The following is a 17,152-nucleotide window of genomic DNA, read 5'->3' on the forward strand; positions in this document are numbered from 1 at the left end:
CTCTTTAGACTATTAGATTTGCAAGGCAAAGTATATAATACAACAATATGAGCGTATATATGTCATGGTATACTTCTCTTACAAATTCGTTTTTAAATTCGATGTTTTCTTTAAAAACTCAAGCACAACAATCTCATATACAGTGTGTCAGATTTAGTAACCTACCATATTTACTATTGTATTATTATTACTATTATTTTCTATTAAATTCTACTACTTCCGAACGATTGTATTATGTATTTTAAAGCATTGCACTTGTACAGCTATGGCACGAAGGAAAATGGTGAAGTTCTCCGAGAACCGCAATCGGGGATATGAAGATACGAATGGGACCCAGATTATCAAAAATTTAACTGAATATGGTCTCGATGAAAAGGTTCGTACATTTCCCCACATCAGAATCTAAGGGAATTTAAATATGTTTTCCCGCAAAAATAACAAGGAAAAAATAAATAAAAATAAACAAAGATTTATTGTTAGGAACTAAAAAACTATTAAGAGACATAGAAATAGACTCGGAACTAATAACCTGGACTTAACGTAATTAATTACGTCTTTTGAAATATAAAATAACTAAAATAACTGACTGTAAATACTATAGGTACGCCAATGCAAACATAAAGTATTTTTAAAAAAAAAAAAAAAAAAAAAAAATATTTAAATTTAATAATAGCATGATTTTTTTTTGTTAAAAGTTTGAAACCAACATTCGGTCCGTAAATATTTTTGTTGCCTATTTTGAGAATTTTTGAGAGGACCTACTGATTTTAAAATAAATACGAGATATGCATAGTAATACATTTCTCTGTCTCTCGTTGTTTATGATGACTAGGCTATTGTTAGTTAGTGTGAATATTCAGAAATTAATTTGAATATGATGAATTTATTTATTAATTTCTAATTTCTTTAATTTTATACCCTAGTGATAAGGGTGGCCCATCACAAATTTTATTTTATTTTTTTTGGAAAAAAAAAAAAATTTGTTTTAATTTATTATTTGATGTGGCATTAAAACATACATACAACCCTAAATTTTCACCAATTCTACCATCCCATATTTTCATGCGATTTTGTTAATTAATTTGATTTATTTAACAAATTGTTTTTAAAATTCTTTTAGAATACCTTAAATTAAAAATATGAGTCATATGATTGGGTATATACCGGGTATAATAGTGTTTACCCAAATTCCAATATAACCCTTATTGACCCTTTAGGGTATCTACGCCGGGCACACTTGCGATGCGCGGTACACCACATGTTTTTTTAAATCTTTCTCCATTCTTTTCTTTTTCTAATATGCAAATTATGTTAAGTACTTTTTATTGTTAAATAAAAAAAAAACATTTTTATGAAAAATGCATTTTTCTTCAAAATATTAAAAAATGTTTTTCCTCTGTGACAATCCTCGGGGACATACTGTATAGGAGAGACCGCCTAATCTATTTTTAAAGTAATGGGAAAAGGACGAAAAATGTATACGTTGGAACGACCTAAAAAAAGCCAAGAATAAAACAGATAAAAAAAATATATAGTATTACAGGTCAAAGAAAACGAAACAAAAAAAATATACAATATAAACAACATATTGTGATTAGTAGATATCTGAACCAAACCCAAAATGATTTGGAGCCTGGAAAAGTAGTATTTTGCAGCTCGAGCTCAGGCCTTTGAAGCCTAGCAAGATCTGCAAAATATTGTGTTTGTTTTGATCATTTCGGAGCGCTTCGGCTTTTTCCGGAAATCGGAGAGTCGCTTATTTTCACATTTTTCGTCTTAATTCAAATTTACTTATTATTTTCTTTTCATTTTACAAATAAATATAGCTGTGCTGCATATTGGAAACTTTATTTTATATTAAGGACCATGTATGAAATACCTATGGAACATTAAAAACCGACGTTATACCACTATGCCACGATGGTTTTTGCAGTTCACAGTTCACACAGCCTTATAAGTTTTTTTAATGCCACATTTTCACAATTATCACAGGTTTGAGTAAATAAAATTTAAATTAAACTCACAAGATAGCAATAATTACTTTCAAAACGGACGTTTTAAACACTTCAGTATTTTTTCAATGAGGGCGGTTTAAATTTTGAAAGATTTTTACAAAGAATATAGCAAGAAAAATAAAGTGCCTTACTAAAAAATGGTTTCATGTTAGTGGCGCCATCTATTGTGAGGGGCTTACATACGCTTATTTATATCATATTATATTCCATAAAACTATCATTTTGAATATGAAAACCATCTTAAAAGCTATTTTTTACACAATATTAACAAATCTAATGCAAAGCGTTACTATGTGTTGTGTAAAAAAATAAATTTAATAGTCAAATTTATACATACAAAAAATAGAAGTCAAATATATAAACATTTGTAAATGGAGAAAATATAAATAGGGACTTAAATTTAAATGATGGAAGAAATAAAGACTAAAGCTTCATTCAGAACCTCGTAATTAGTGGAGTAAATTAGTAGTTTCAATTAGCGTAGAAATTTGTTTCTCTAATTTGAATGTAAGCATTCAGAGCGTCAAAATTAGTGGTAGGAATTTTCAATTAGTGGAAAAAGTTAACAAACCTTTGACTTTTCCACTAATTATACTTCAAAATTTGCGAGGAATGTCATTTTGACCTTTGATTATCATCCGTCAAGAAAAAATGTGTTCTCTATGGATACAACTGCTTACTCCAAGCTGTTCCTAGGATATTCTATTAATTTTAATTGCAAATGATTGTAAACTAAAAAGTATAAAGTGTAATTGAAACCACTAATTTATTCCACTAATTGCGAGGTTCTGAATGAAGCTTTACATTGTATTTTAGGGCCACAAATAAAAAGAATTGTCCAATTAAAACACATAATAAAAATTATACTTTGAAAATCGTTCTGATAATAAGATTGGCGTTATGAACTATGGAAATATGATTGGTGTTGGAAACTATGAAAACTACAAAAAAATTCTGATTTAACGCCATCCGGCAATTACTAGTAGCTTTGAATAAGAAGACTAAGGAAGGAGCATATCAAAAATCTTAGGTACACCGCGATAGGCCTCAAATATGGCCGGCATAAATTCCGGTTTATCAGTGTTGTTCTAATTTTATTTAAAAAATGTAAAACTATGATGTAGGGTAGACGTGGGGTAGACTCAATAATTTGTTGTTTTATTTTACGTTGTGAATAAATGTTGGTAGTTATTAAAATTGTTATAAAAATATATAATTCTAATAAAAATAGATAAGTTATAATAAGTATTTATTAACACAAACATCTGATACGCTACTAAAGCAGGTAAGTCAAATTAACGTATCTAAATTCTTTGACATCTAATCTTTGACAAGTAATAAATAAAAGCTAAAATGCAAGAAAAATATATAATTTAGTTAATTTAAGCGAATTTCATAAATGATCGGTTTACTACACGTATGTGTATATTATATAGTCACTTACTAGCGAAAAGTTGTTCCATTCCCTCAATTTTTGCCGAGATCTACCGCACGCTACACAACAACTAACTATTTTAGAGTCTTTTTCGATAAATCGCGATAGTGTCACTGTTAATTTAAGTTCTGCCACAATTTCCATCTAGATTTACTACCTTTATACAACTATCAGTAGTTGAATAAATAATAAATAACATAAAATAAGCTCCGTAAAGACTGACAAATCCACAAAATTTCAAATCAAATTCAAATGTGTCAAATGAATCGTCAAACAGAACTGTCAAGGATTCCCACCTTAGAGTGCTTTTTCCGCCCACCATGCATGAATACATGGATAGCATTATGCTTCTTCCTTAGTCTTCTTATTCAAAGACTAGTAGCAACTTCCTAACCTAAAAATTAATTGCACTAGCGACCACCACCTAGCGACCGGGGCTGGAACTATTTTATTTGAAATTTCCATGGAAACGGTGGAACCGATTTTGCTATTCGCACTATATCACCTGCCCGCCCCTGATTTTATATTTTTTAAAGATTCTGACTTTGACAAGCGAAAATTATTTCTGTTCCTATCCTGATATTCTGATCGCGAACAACGTATACATCCAAAACAGTTATACGTTTTGGCGGAAAGCCGATCATTCCAATCTAAATTTATTTCCTTTATCTATGGTTAATCGTCAATAAAATTATTACCTCAAATCAAATGCCAATTACCATACAATGTGCAGAAATTAACGAATTGTCAAAAATAACATTGATCGATATCACTCAATAAAGATTACAGTTGGGGGTTGGAACCTTTGGTGTTACACAGCAAAATAAAACACTAAATCACCACAATACACCAAAACACTTTTACTTTTACGCTGGACGCGCGTTTCGCGTTTAGTTTATAATCATCTGCTGATGATGCTAACATGGTTAGCGAAACGCGCGTTCAGTGTAAAAGTAAAAGTGTTTTTGGTGTATTGTGGTGATTTAGTGTTTTATTTTGTTTTTTTTTCACTCAATAAAGTTATAACCTCAAATGAAATGACAATTGCAGTAATTTACGTAATGACGTCAGCAATATCTTTCATCTGGTTGTCAAGCACCAATGACTAAAGAATTCAAGCACAAATAACACCCGAGAGCAAATTGTTACCATATCACCAAACAGTGCCGTGGCACATATTTTTCTTAACTTAGCTGTTTGAAGAGATATTGTTTTGACTATGCCTACTAATTAATTACGAAAAAAACGTATTAAAATGTTAACAAAAGGTACAAAACTAGTATCGATGTATAGCACACATCATGTACATATAATATCAGAAAAATAATTATCGAATTCAGTAAGAAAACTAAGAAAACGCTGGAGCGGACTGTTTATTTACCTATGAAACGTAACTCCTGGCTCTTTCTTATCGCAGCGGCTTTTACAACTAATCGCCATTGTAATAAAGTTTATACAAAGTTTACTATACACAAACTATTTAAAATCGCTAAACTTGTCGCTGATGACCAATGGCGTCTAATGTCACAAATTCTGCTGTAGTCCGTATATGGGCGTTACATGTCCTTATATTCTTTAGTCATTGTCAAGCATTGAAAAGAAGAACAAGGTAGAAACAAGGTATGATATTGCGCAGGTTGGTCACTACGTTACAGGTGATTCGCGCGCCAATTTCAAATCGTCAAATTGATGACACAAAATAAATGTGAAAATGTCTTTTCATTGTCAAACTCAATTATTTGACATAAATTTGAGGTTCTCTCTTAATTCTTCCCTATTTTAGAAAAAGTGTCTTTTCTCATCACTTTTTATTACAATTACAAAGTGACTTTTATGTCTGATCAAAATACTGTTTGTTTCTGAATGATTGTGGTTATTAAAATTACTAATTTAAATATCTGTTTTTTTTTTCAGGTGGCATCTAAACTGGATGAAATCTACAAAACCGGCAAGCTAGTCCACCGAGATCTGGACGAACGTGCCCTGGACGCTCTCAAAGAGTTCCACGTTGATGGCGCTCTCAACGTGCTCGGCCAATTTCTCGATTCCAACCTGGAGCACGTATCCAACAAGTCGGCCTACCTTTGCGGCGTTATGAAAACATATAGGTAGGCATCTGTGTGAATTCTCTTCTTCGACTGAAAAAATAAAAATATTATAGGGGTTTTGAAAAAAAAACACTATATTAATCAAAACACAATCGTACACACTATAGGCTTGGTGCATTTCAGTTGATTTCAACAAATTCCGACCGCAGCGCTTCAACGGCAAAAATCAGAAATTATCAGTACCTATTTCACGCCGCCATCATGACGCCATGATCACATTAAAATAATATTGAAATCGTGGTTTTGTCATAATATTTAAGTATTTTAGTTTTTTGCTAGTGCAGTTATTGAGACTATAAAACACTCAGGTACGAGGTTTGTGTGATGTAACGCTGTTTCGGGTAGTAAAAAATAAGCGAAAAAGAATTCGAACTAGGCGTCGGCGTCGTGTTGTGTTGTGACAATTTCAAATGTTAATAAAATTGCCCAAAAAATGTTAACGCTTCAAAGAGAGCGTAATTAGGGCATTGTTGGGTGCAATAACATGCAACAATTCAACTTACCCGGATATTCAACACTTTATAGCTTTATAGTTTCTCACACCGATTTGATCAAAAGCGAAAACGGATTCAAGCAGTTCGACGAAACAAGTGAGTAAACAAAGTGCTCGTTACATAATCAAAAAATTAAATAGGCATATACTATGAGGGGATAAAATATAATTTGCAATATTAAGGGTATACTTTTTTTTAATTAACTATTGATTAAATGTTTTATGAACATCTAAAATTATAATTATGTGCCTTTAAAAAATTTGGTTATAGCCGAAATAACCCCAATTATGCCCTACTAGCAAAACCGGTGATTAAAACTATGCTCGCTACCGTAGTTGAACTCATCTAAAATTTTTTTTTTAACTGGAATAATAAATTATGATACAAGTTAGTACTTCTGAAGATATCAAAATATTTTTATTTTTTGAATATTCACAAATTACACTTCTTAATACTTTTTGAATAATTAAATAATACAATTTTCGTATTCTTGTTATTTAACGAGCCGTGTATACTAGCCCGTGTATTTTTAAGTACTAGTTGTTTACGATATTCTCCGATGGTGGCAGCACCGGCGGAGAATGCACCAAGCTTATAGGTACGCAAGGAAAAGCAGTAATGGCACCTGCCTGCGAACCCCAAACGGAAAATGTGTGGTTAATTATTATGTCAACTATTGGCTTAAATGCAATACGCATTGCATTTAATTAGACAATGAAAAACTTATGAAAACTCAATTTTCTATCTTTCATTGTAGGAGCATACATCTTCTCATTGCTTATATGGGGAGGCCGCATTATATTCTTTTATAAGTATATGGTTTGGTTAGATTACAAGTAGAAATAGCTTGGTCACCTTGTAAAATCATTTTTTAAGAAGTTTTATTTCTTTTGTAGACAAAAAAGTAGAGCGGGGTCAAGTCAGGGCTCAACGGCGCCCGCACCAGTGCCAGCAAAAGGTCCAGATGAAGAGAAAATTAAACAAATTTTGGATAGGACAGGATATACGTTAGATGTAACTACAGGTAACGTTTGCTTTGTAAATATTTTTTAAACCTAGCACTGTAGCCCTGGGACTTATTATAGCTTCACACTCACTAACTTAAAAGTAAATATTAAGGGTGGGGTATATCAACAACAGTTTTACTGTGGCTGATGTTTTAGCGTTTCACATCATAACGGGTTTGGTTTGGTGCATCGTGGTTGGAAAGATAGGAAATTCCATGCAAATTTTGAACTGTTCAAATATTGGCTTCCCTATTGATTTTTTAGCTAAGTTGTAAATCGATTCTTTAAAGGTCTACGTTTGGTAAACATACATGCCAAATTTGAACAATTTTGGACAAGCCGGATTTCATTAATTTGAGAAAAACTGCATGTATTTTTAAATTAAAACCGACCAGGTAACAATCAAACACCAGTCAAAAACCGACATACCTTATATTGTCAACGTCATTTTCAAACATAACTTAGGCTGCATTCCGTTGCAAAACCAGGCGAACCAGACCGGTAAACTACGGTAAAGAGCGGTTCCTGAAAAACATCGGTTTGATACGGAACGGTTTGGTAAAATACTCGAAATGTCGAATATTGACGTTTTCTAAATTTCAATAGTTTCAAATATTTGAACAGGTCAAAATTTGCATGGGATTTTCTGTTTCCAACGACGATTCACCACCCGGTATATCAATAAATGCTACTAATAATAATTAATTGAGAAAATTATCTAATTAAAATATATAAATTGGTGTAATTATTATATTAAATATCATAGATACGCTAATGGTGCAAATAAGTGAAATTTATAAAATTGCCATTTCTTAATTAAGCTAATTATTCTTGGCAGCGGGTAATAAATGAGAGAATATAAACATAATAATCAGTTAACTTTTTTATTTCATAATTTATTTGCTACTATAGGCTGTCCAACGAATTAGGGAAGATTTCGACAAACAACATCCAAAAATGACAGAATTAAATTTACCTGAAAATGATTCTCTCGTTGAACACACTATAGTAACTAATTATGAAAAAGTGAAAAATATTTATTCTTTTTTTAATTATAAAATTTTTTAAAGGTACATAAGGTTTGTTCCAACCAGCATTTCGGGATCGTTTCGAAATCGTACTCGAATCGGTTTTCTTGCATTTTCTTGCATTTTTCGGGACTGTCAAATGTGTCAAGCGTGCGTGTATCGAACGGTTTTTGTTTTTGTTCGAGGAAACAAGAAAATACGATTAAAGTTTACCTAAATATTGTTCATTTTTCACCCTTTCACTAGGCAGCAACTCCAAATTGTCACTATCTGAAGTGGAGGTAAAGAAATCAGTCATACCATTGTCACTCATCCTTAATTATTATCTATAGATAATTATGAAAGTGTACAATTTAAAATTTCCGAATGATTTACTCCACACAAACTCACAAGCAAAAGTACAACGCACACCTATTCGAATTCGTAAAAAATAACCAAGACAGAAGCATCAGCCGGACGCCGGACCAGAATCAGCTGTTAAAAATCGATAATCCCTGCCAATATGCTTTAATGCGCAAGTCAACCCAAACAGTTCTCAATTTGGACCATGTACCGAAATTACCGTTCTGAAATCGTAACTAAACGATCCCCGGGTAGGTTGGTACGCAAATAGGATCGTCCGATAACCGTCAAATCTCGGTTGGAACACATTTGAATTACTGCGCACGAGCGTGATTGTTCGGTGACGGTACTGCAGCGGGTTGGAACAGACCTATTAGAATTTTAGAAGACGTTCATAAAAAAACTAAGCACTAGTTGATTAAAAAGAAGTATACCATTAATATTGGACTGGGTCATTACAACGACTGGGATCCTTTAAACGCATACTAATTAGGCTTAATTGTTTTTTAGGCCAAAGAAAATACGGGGGTCCGCCTCCCGGATGGGACGGCAGTACCCCCGGCTCGGGGTGCGAGGTGTTCTGCGGCAAAATTCCTAAAGACATGTACGAGGACGAGCTGATACCCCTGTTCGAGCAGTGCGGCCCCATCTGGGACCTGCGGCTCATGATGGACCCGATGACCGGCACGAACCGGGGCTACGCCTTCGTTACGTTCACCACGAGGGAGGCGGCTCAAGTGGCCGTGCAAAAGGTAAGAAGGGCCCCCCTTTATCACGCTACCCGATCTCCAAATTGTGGAAAAAGCTCCGACTTGGGTAGTTTTCAGTTGAGACTGCTCGGGTTCATACACTGAAAAAAGAGAGACAAAAAATTGACAAGGAAATGTTTTGTTTGTAGATCTAGTAGAAGTAATTCTGTGTCTGACAGTGCGTGTACTGTCAGAGTCAGAGTCATGTTAAAATATAAAGTAAAGTACACTCATTAACTTACTGGATTTGTTTTAGTCAATAAATCTTAATAGTAAATAAAAATTTTAGAAAAATAATAGTTCTGCTATTGGAACAACTAAGTAAAATGAATGCATAATATTTTCTCGCATATAAAAATCTCCTTAATCAATATTGACATTTTAGATTATTTTTAAAGATGTAACAAATTTTTAAAAAGTACAGATACTAATATTGTCGATATAGTTCGTTTATTTCATTAAAAAATAAAAAAAATGTTTAAATATTTGTTAAAGAGGACTAATTAATATGATTTCAGTATTCAAACTACATTATACATTAATTTAATCTTTGCGTTGATTAACAAAAATTGCTCCAAATACTAAAAAACTGAATTTTGTATGTATATTAGACAGTGTGGTAAAGAGTAACACCTTAAACATTTTATTGCATTTTTTGACGAACGCTTATTTATAACAACAGAGGCGTTCATTTTCATAACTTATTATTATATTAATTTCTGATTCAAATCCACATTTATTTAGAATAATTTATTAACTAATACAATTAAGTATGTAATTAATTAATATTTGGGCGGAAATAAAGGTGGTATATTTAATTAATGGTATACTCTTTTGTAAAGATTTAAAGTTTTCTTTTTGTATACAAATCGGCTAGTAATATCGTTTTTAGGACCTGTACATTTTGTACATTTGTTGGTTTTAAAACAATCTAAAATGTCAATATTCCATGGGTATATTGATAAATGAGCCCTAAATTATAAGAAAATGCATTTTCTGATGGTGGCCATACCCTGTAAATATACAGGGTATTCCATTTAAATTAAACAAGTTATTGCCGTTTAAAGCTAGAAATTATTTAAAATAAATTTTTAGACACTCTGTGTGAGGTAGTATTATTTTTATTATTGCAACACAATAACTGATCAAAAAACTTTGATACTCTTGGAGAAATGAATTAAAATTTTTACTGCAATTTCACAAAACTGAAAATATTTCAAAAACGGTGTGAAAATCAAATTTACCTTTATTTTAATCATAGAAACTAAAAATGTAATAATATATAGGGTGTTCCATTTACAAAAAATACAACTTTGATTTTTTTATTTATTTGAAACGCTCTGTATCTTGTAAAAATATTTTTAAATTGTAGCTCTAATAGTCCTTCAACGAACCCAGAACTTAAAATTTGTAAAAATACTCCGTGTCGTATGTGGCATATATGGAAACAACCCTGTAGTTTCAATTTTCCTGTATATTTTAGAAAACTTTTTAGAACTGCCTGTTCACCGTAAGTTTTTCCAGGGTATATATTCTTAGTGTCTGATATTACTATAGCCAATTTCGAGTGAACAACCGTTGGTTATGGTTGACAGATAAACAATGCTTTAAACGTCAATTGTCTACCGATTGGTTGACAACTTGAGACTTGTTTATGTTGTCGGGTGGCTCTCAATTTTTTTAAAAATAAATAATTTTTTTTTAATTTTTAAACTAGAATAACTCACTTATTTTGGACATATCTGAAAAATGGCAAAGAGAAAATATGTTTCTTTTATCGAGATCTACGATCCCTGAAAATATTTGCACTTATTTAAGGCTCATCCTGTATAATTACTCCTACCAAACAAACATTTTCATTGTAAAACAATTTGAAAAAAAATAAATAGTTTTTTCAGTGTATTGATATTTCGCATATATATTTTTTTAACTTTTTAAGCTTATCATTTTTGAGATCGCATTGTAGCTTCGAATAGAAAGGGGGGGCCCTTTCTAGTGCTAGTAGAACTCGAAGTTTTTTTTATTCTCAGTACACGTATCACGTAAATTTTTGGGGGGCATATTTTGTGTGGTCCATTAGGTATTTTTTTAGGTTAGGATATTTTCAGAGGTGTGAAATTGCAAAATTGAGGGTGCTTTTTCGGTGCGGTCTTGTAGTTTTGTAAGTTGGTAGGTAAATCTGTTTTTAAATATATAAGAAACTTTTTTGGCACAAGCTTTTCCTGTTCTGTTTTTGTATCTGTTATGTTTTGTATTTGACATTTCTGTTGAATATAGAATTAGAAATTGCAAACTGCAAAGAATTAAAAAATGTATAAATACACTGCATAATAAACTCTAGGAAGTGTACTTTTGATACATAGAGTGAGTGTATGTACAGGGTGGGCCAAATTGGACGGTTTTAAAGGGAAACGCCCTTTTCTATAGGAGATAGACGAAAACTAATATCGGTAACTGGAGTTCAATTTTTGTCAAAAACATGATGGTGAAAACCGCATATCGATATATGTTACCGTTTCGTAGTTATGGGTGTTTCTCAAAAATATGCATTTTTAACAAATCGCTGTAACTTTTTTGCTGTGGAAAATTTTGTATTTTTATGAAAACATTTCCAAAGCATCTTTTTACGTAGAGTTTAATGGTTCAATTATAATTTTTTTAAAATTAATAGTTTAAGAATTATCAACAGAAAATTTGATTTTTTATATGAGACACCCTGTATATTTTTAATTTATTGAAAAGAATTTAAAATTATCTTTCCAAAAATATAGCACACTTGATATTTTGCTCGATTTCTCTTCGAGATATAGAGTTTATAAAAATTCGCCCACTTTAAATACTTTGAACGGCGCCGGCTGTAATGCAAAAAAATTCTAGCTGTGAGCATTAAAACGAAAATAATATTTGCTATAAGAGATGCAGAATTTTATAACAATTTTAACTATATTTAACCAACATCAACACATTGAAACTATATCTAATAACAATAAAAATAAATAGCAAACCAAGACATGACATTTTGCTACAGGTGTTCGACTATCGACCGTCTTCTGTTATGGACAGACGGGGCCGTTTTTGAACATTTTTCGCGGAATTCATTAACTCAGTGGGGGTGAAAGATACCGTCTCATAACTACTTATTACTTCTAATTCTTGTCTAGATTATAGGGGCAATTTAAAAATACGAACTGTTATTCTACCGCAAATACCTATATCCATAGAATAGATCCATAGACACTAAGTCCGGCGTCCTCGACGGCCAACGGCTGGGATCTTGGTTATCTATTCAATTATTCTTGAAATTAGCTGCAAAAATTTGCTGATAACTTCAGCGTCCTGAGGCGGTGCCTCGTCTTGCTGGAAAAATATGTTTTTGAGTTCCATTAGGGGCATATTATCAATAAGGGGTCCAAAGGCCTACTAGTTAAAAGTGGCAAACTTTTAAAAATTCTGTATTTCGAAGGGGATTATAACAAAATATCAAGTGTGCTATATTTTTGGAAAGGTAATTTTAAGTTCTTTTCAGTTAATTAAAAATATATAGGGTGTCCCAAATAAAAAATCAGTTTTTCTGTTGAAAACTCTTAAATTATTAATTTTAAAAAAATTATTCTTAAACCATTAAATTCTACGTAAAAAGGTGTTTTGGAAATGTTTTCATAGAAATACAAAATTTTCCATAGCAAAAACATTACAGCGATTTGTTAAAAATGCATATTTTTGAAAAACACCCCGTAACTCCGAAACGGTAACAGATATCGATGTGCGGTTTTCACCATCATGTTTTTGATGAAAATTGAGCCCCAGACACCGATATTAGTTTTATCTATCTCCTATAGAGAAGGGCGTTTCCCTTTAAAAGCGTCCAATTTGACCTACTCTGTACAGGGTGTCCAATTTTCGTGTGTTTTACAGGGTTTCGCGCATTTGAGTAGAGATAAGATACAAAGATGCGGTTTTCACGTTTAAAAACATGTTAACAATTTCAAAATGGCCCTCTGTATTTCAGGAACTAAGAACGCTAGGAGAAATCTGTGTGTTTAGTTTCATAAAGAAGTAACGTAGTGATGTAAAAACCGCATCTTTGCATTTACTAAAAAACAAGAAACTCCATAAAACATATCAACATGGGACACACTGTAGTGTATGTAGATGCAGCCATATTGAAGAAAGTCTTAGTTGGCTGTTTTTCTTTAATTCTTTAGTTACGTCTGTTAGCAGTGGAAAGTGGTAGCAACCACCCTAACAAGCAGAGGCTTACAAGGGCTGACGAAAAAGTACCCGACATTTTCCCCCGTATATCTAATTGGCGATTCTATTATAGATGTGTCTCGACAGCTGTGTGTCACAGCCAGCAATTTTAGTGTATGACTTTTGTTGCAGCGGCTCTGACAACGGAGCTCACAAACTGACTATCCTTGTAGCTTCTTCTACTACTTCTCTTCATCTCTCCTGCACACTGTTTTTTTTTTAAATCTATTCGACAAATGTGAAAAACTATGATTTTCGATTCATTTTTGAACTACTTTCTCTTTCGGATAGTACTTGAGCCCAAAGGGCGGAGCTTATTGAAGCATTTAAGCACGCCCACTTTCCAAATTGACAGTATTGTCTTCAAAAATTATTTAAAATTTAAGGTCTCCTCTTTGCATGACGGCAGCAGCCATGAGGCGGCAGATTTTGGAGTAGATGGTGGCCTTTAGCTGTTACTTTTGTTTCTCAAGCGTACTGATCATTTTATTTGTAATTTTCGTTAATTTTTTTAGAATTTTTTTAATATAAATGCTATATTTTGAATATAAAGAAACCTATACAAACAATAGCTACAATAAAACGCTCAGTAGCTTGAGTTTTTGTTTATTTTTGGGGAATAAGAGTGTCGTTTGGTGCCTTTGGTAGTTTGTTTGGTGGAAAACAAAGTTAGCAAATTCGAAATTATATTTTTGGGAAATTTTTAGATTTTGTTTTGTATATGTTATATTTATTACAGTCGAAAATTTTGAGTTGTTTCTGTATTTCTATGTATTTTTTTAATGATATATTTTGCAGAATATCAAAATTTTCGTTATCCAAATTGTTACAGCTGAAAATACGGCTTGTTAGCTGAATTTTTAGCTTAATCTAGCAGTTTACTATATAAGAATCAAATGTATAAGGTACAAGAAATATTTTTTACTTTAACTTCTTCGTCTTTTTAATATATCTAATGAAGTAGGGTTAGGATAGGGTTTTCCATGTCATACTCCAATTAAACTTGTTAATATTGCATTATTTTGTATACGAGTTATGTTAATAATTCATAAAAATGGTTTGCGTTTTTCTGCAAAGATACAAAAAAAAAACAATTTGCTCAGTTAATGATATAAATTAATTTTATATGGCGTGTTATTGTTAAATATGATAATGTGTTTTTATTCAAGTATGTCGGTACTAATTAAAAACATGGTCGTAAGAAAGTATATTAAAAATCGTTAGAACTGTATTGTATAGGTGGCTGTGGTTTAAAATACGACATCTACTTTTTATTCTAAATTTTTTAGTTATAGTTTGTTTGGAGTTTGATATGATGCAGAGACTTTTTTAGGAATAATACCAATTTATGAAAAACTTAAAAATATTTTTTCCATTTGTGTCAAAAAATGTTTAAGCTTAAAATATCACAACACAATTCATTTAAACCAAAAACTTCTGATACAAAACTAAAGTGTCAAAACAAACGACAATGTCAGGAAATAAATAAATAAATATGGCAACTTGACATTTTGAATTTAAACATGACGCCCTCGATTACGTAACTAAAAGTTTAATTATTGGTATCTCTTATACAGGGTGAGTTTCCTACGATGTTCTCTATGGGTATCTCGGAAACTGTTGGAGATAGAGGGTCGGTTAAATGGGGAAAGAATTGCAGTTTTCTGGGGTCATAAATATGCGATAGATTTTTGAAAAAGTTCATGGCTTACTAGATATTTCGAAAAAAAACAAATTTCGGCTATTTTAAAAATTGTCCCTAATTCCATTATAATCTATTTTAGACAAAAAGTTTTCAGATAAAAGTTGTAGAGAATTACATCCCTAATAAGTTTGCGTTCCACGATTTTTTCTAAAGCCTGTCATTTTTGACATATGACACAAACATATATTTTTTAAATGGAAACCATAGTTGGCCATGACTTCATAAAAGCGCCATTTCTTAAGCTTTTCAGCGATATAAGCTATAATATGTTTATTTTTCGAAAAATTACTGAGTTATAGCCAATTCTTATTTTCTTGACAAATTTAACTTAGTTGGTATGGTATTCTTATTCTGTTATGATTTCTAACTTATAAAAAGGCAGAATATTTTATTAAACGGTTCTTAACAATTTACTTTACACAAACTAAAACTTAAAATAAACTAATATCACTACATACACTTTAAGTTATTTTAGCAAATGTTCAAAAAAAACGCCATTGTTTTGAGTACTTAAAATGCATCTTTGTAATACTGAATTACAAGCTTTTCCTACAGAACAGCCGGTCGACTTCAATAAACTTCTCCCGTACCGCCTCTTCGAGTGCCTCTCTTAATTCATAAATTCTTTTATAAACTTTGTTAAAAAAATCTAAAATGGATAGGTCAGTTGATCGAGGAGACCCATGCAATTGGTCCACCTCTCCTTATCTATGAGTTTGCATAATTATGAAATAAATCATTTTTAACATTTCTTTCATTATAAGGGGGAGTGTCATAATGAAAGTCATGTTGAAACCACTCTATTGATGCGCGAGTATCTAAATTTAACTTTTCTAAAAAATGTAAATAACGTTCATTGGTCAACATGTCCTTGGAAATGTATGGCCAACAAAAATTGAACCAATAATCCTACACGCTTTTCTTTATTTGTAAAATTCATATTTACAGTTTTTGTTTATTTTAGTTTACAAAGTTTGGATGTGACAGTTTCACATTACTGAGAGCAACGACGATTGAACTTGTTCTCATGGCTAACTAAGTGAAATTGTTTAAAAATGATAAGAATGGGCTATAACTCGTAAGTAAGTTAACTAAGCTTTAACTCGTAAGTATTTTTTCGAAAGAAACATAGGGGGGCTTATATCGCTGAAAAGCTTAAAAATGGCGCTTTTTATGAAGTCATAGCCAACTATGGTTTCCATTTAAAAAAACATATGTTTGTGTCATATGTCAAAAATGACAGGCTTTAGAAAAAAAAACGGAGGACACAATCTCATTAATGATGTGATTATCTACAACTTTTATCTGAAAACTTTTTGTCTAAAATAGATTATAATGTAATTAGGGACAATTTTTGAAATAGCCGAAATTTGTTTTCAAAAAAAGCTTTTTCAAAAATCTGAAAAGCGCATGTTTATGACCCCACAAAACTGCAATTCTTTTCTTATTTAACCGACTCCTTATATCCAGTAGTTTCCGAGATACCCATAGAGAACATCGTAGGAAACTCACCTGTAGATAGTAAGCATATTCTACTTTTTCAGTTACATTATTAGATTGTAAGAATAAAATAAATTTACAGAAATAATCTGGGAAGTCTGGATGTATCGCGGCTATATCTGTGAAAAAACAGATAGTGTTTTCTTTATCGTTAAATTTATATTTTTTTACTTTCTATGACGTGATGACGTAAACCTTTGAAACACCAAGAAGTGTTATTTGTTGGTCGGATAAATTTGTGTCCGTGGACTAAACGGCATTTTACAAAACAATTTGAGTAGCGATATGCCCAAATTTTTCAGTAATGCACTCGCCACCAAGATGTATTCATCACAGTAAAAATGTTTCTTGTACCTTACACATTTGTTTTTATATAGCAAACTCTAGGCCCACAAATTTAAAAACAGCATTTTTTGTTTCCAAAATTATTTAACGAAAAATGAACCCGAATCAAAATTTCACCCGTTCGGAACCTGAAATTTAGTTTTGACATGATGGGCCTCAGTGCAAAATTTCTT

The 17,152-nt window shown here is 31.8% G+C and overlaps 1 protein-coding gene across 1 annotated transcript; it reads left to right on the plus strand.

The window, feature by feature from the left end:
• The first annotated feature begins 280 nt into the window (after positions 1–280).
• On the plus strand, positions 281–13,909 carry LOC115881767 (heterogeneous nuclear ribonucleoprotein Q-like). The gene is made up of 5 exons (XM_030899398.1): positions 281–376; positions 5,365–5,558; positions 6,949–7,076; positions 8,940–9,181; positions 13,562–13,909. The coding sequence occupies exons 1-5, from the start codon at positions 281–283 to the stop codon at positions 13,568–13,570; spliced, it is 669 nt and encodes a 222-aa protein (XP_030755258.1). The 3' UTR covers positions 13,571–13,909.
• Positions 13,910–17,152: the final 3,243 nt, after the last annotated feature.

This window comes from Sitophilus oryzae, unplaced genomic scaffold (genome assembly GCF_002938485.1).
Source record: "Sitophilus oryzae breed Bouriz unplaced genomic scaffold, Soryzae_2.0 scaffold_1739_pilon_pilon, whole genome shotgun sequence".
Taxonomy (NCBI): domain Eukaryota; kingdom Metazoa; phylum Arthropoda; class Insecta; order Coleoptera; family Curculionidae; genus Sitophilus; species Sitophilus oryzae.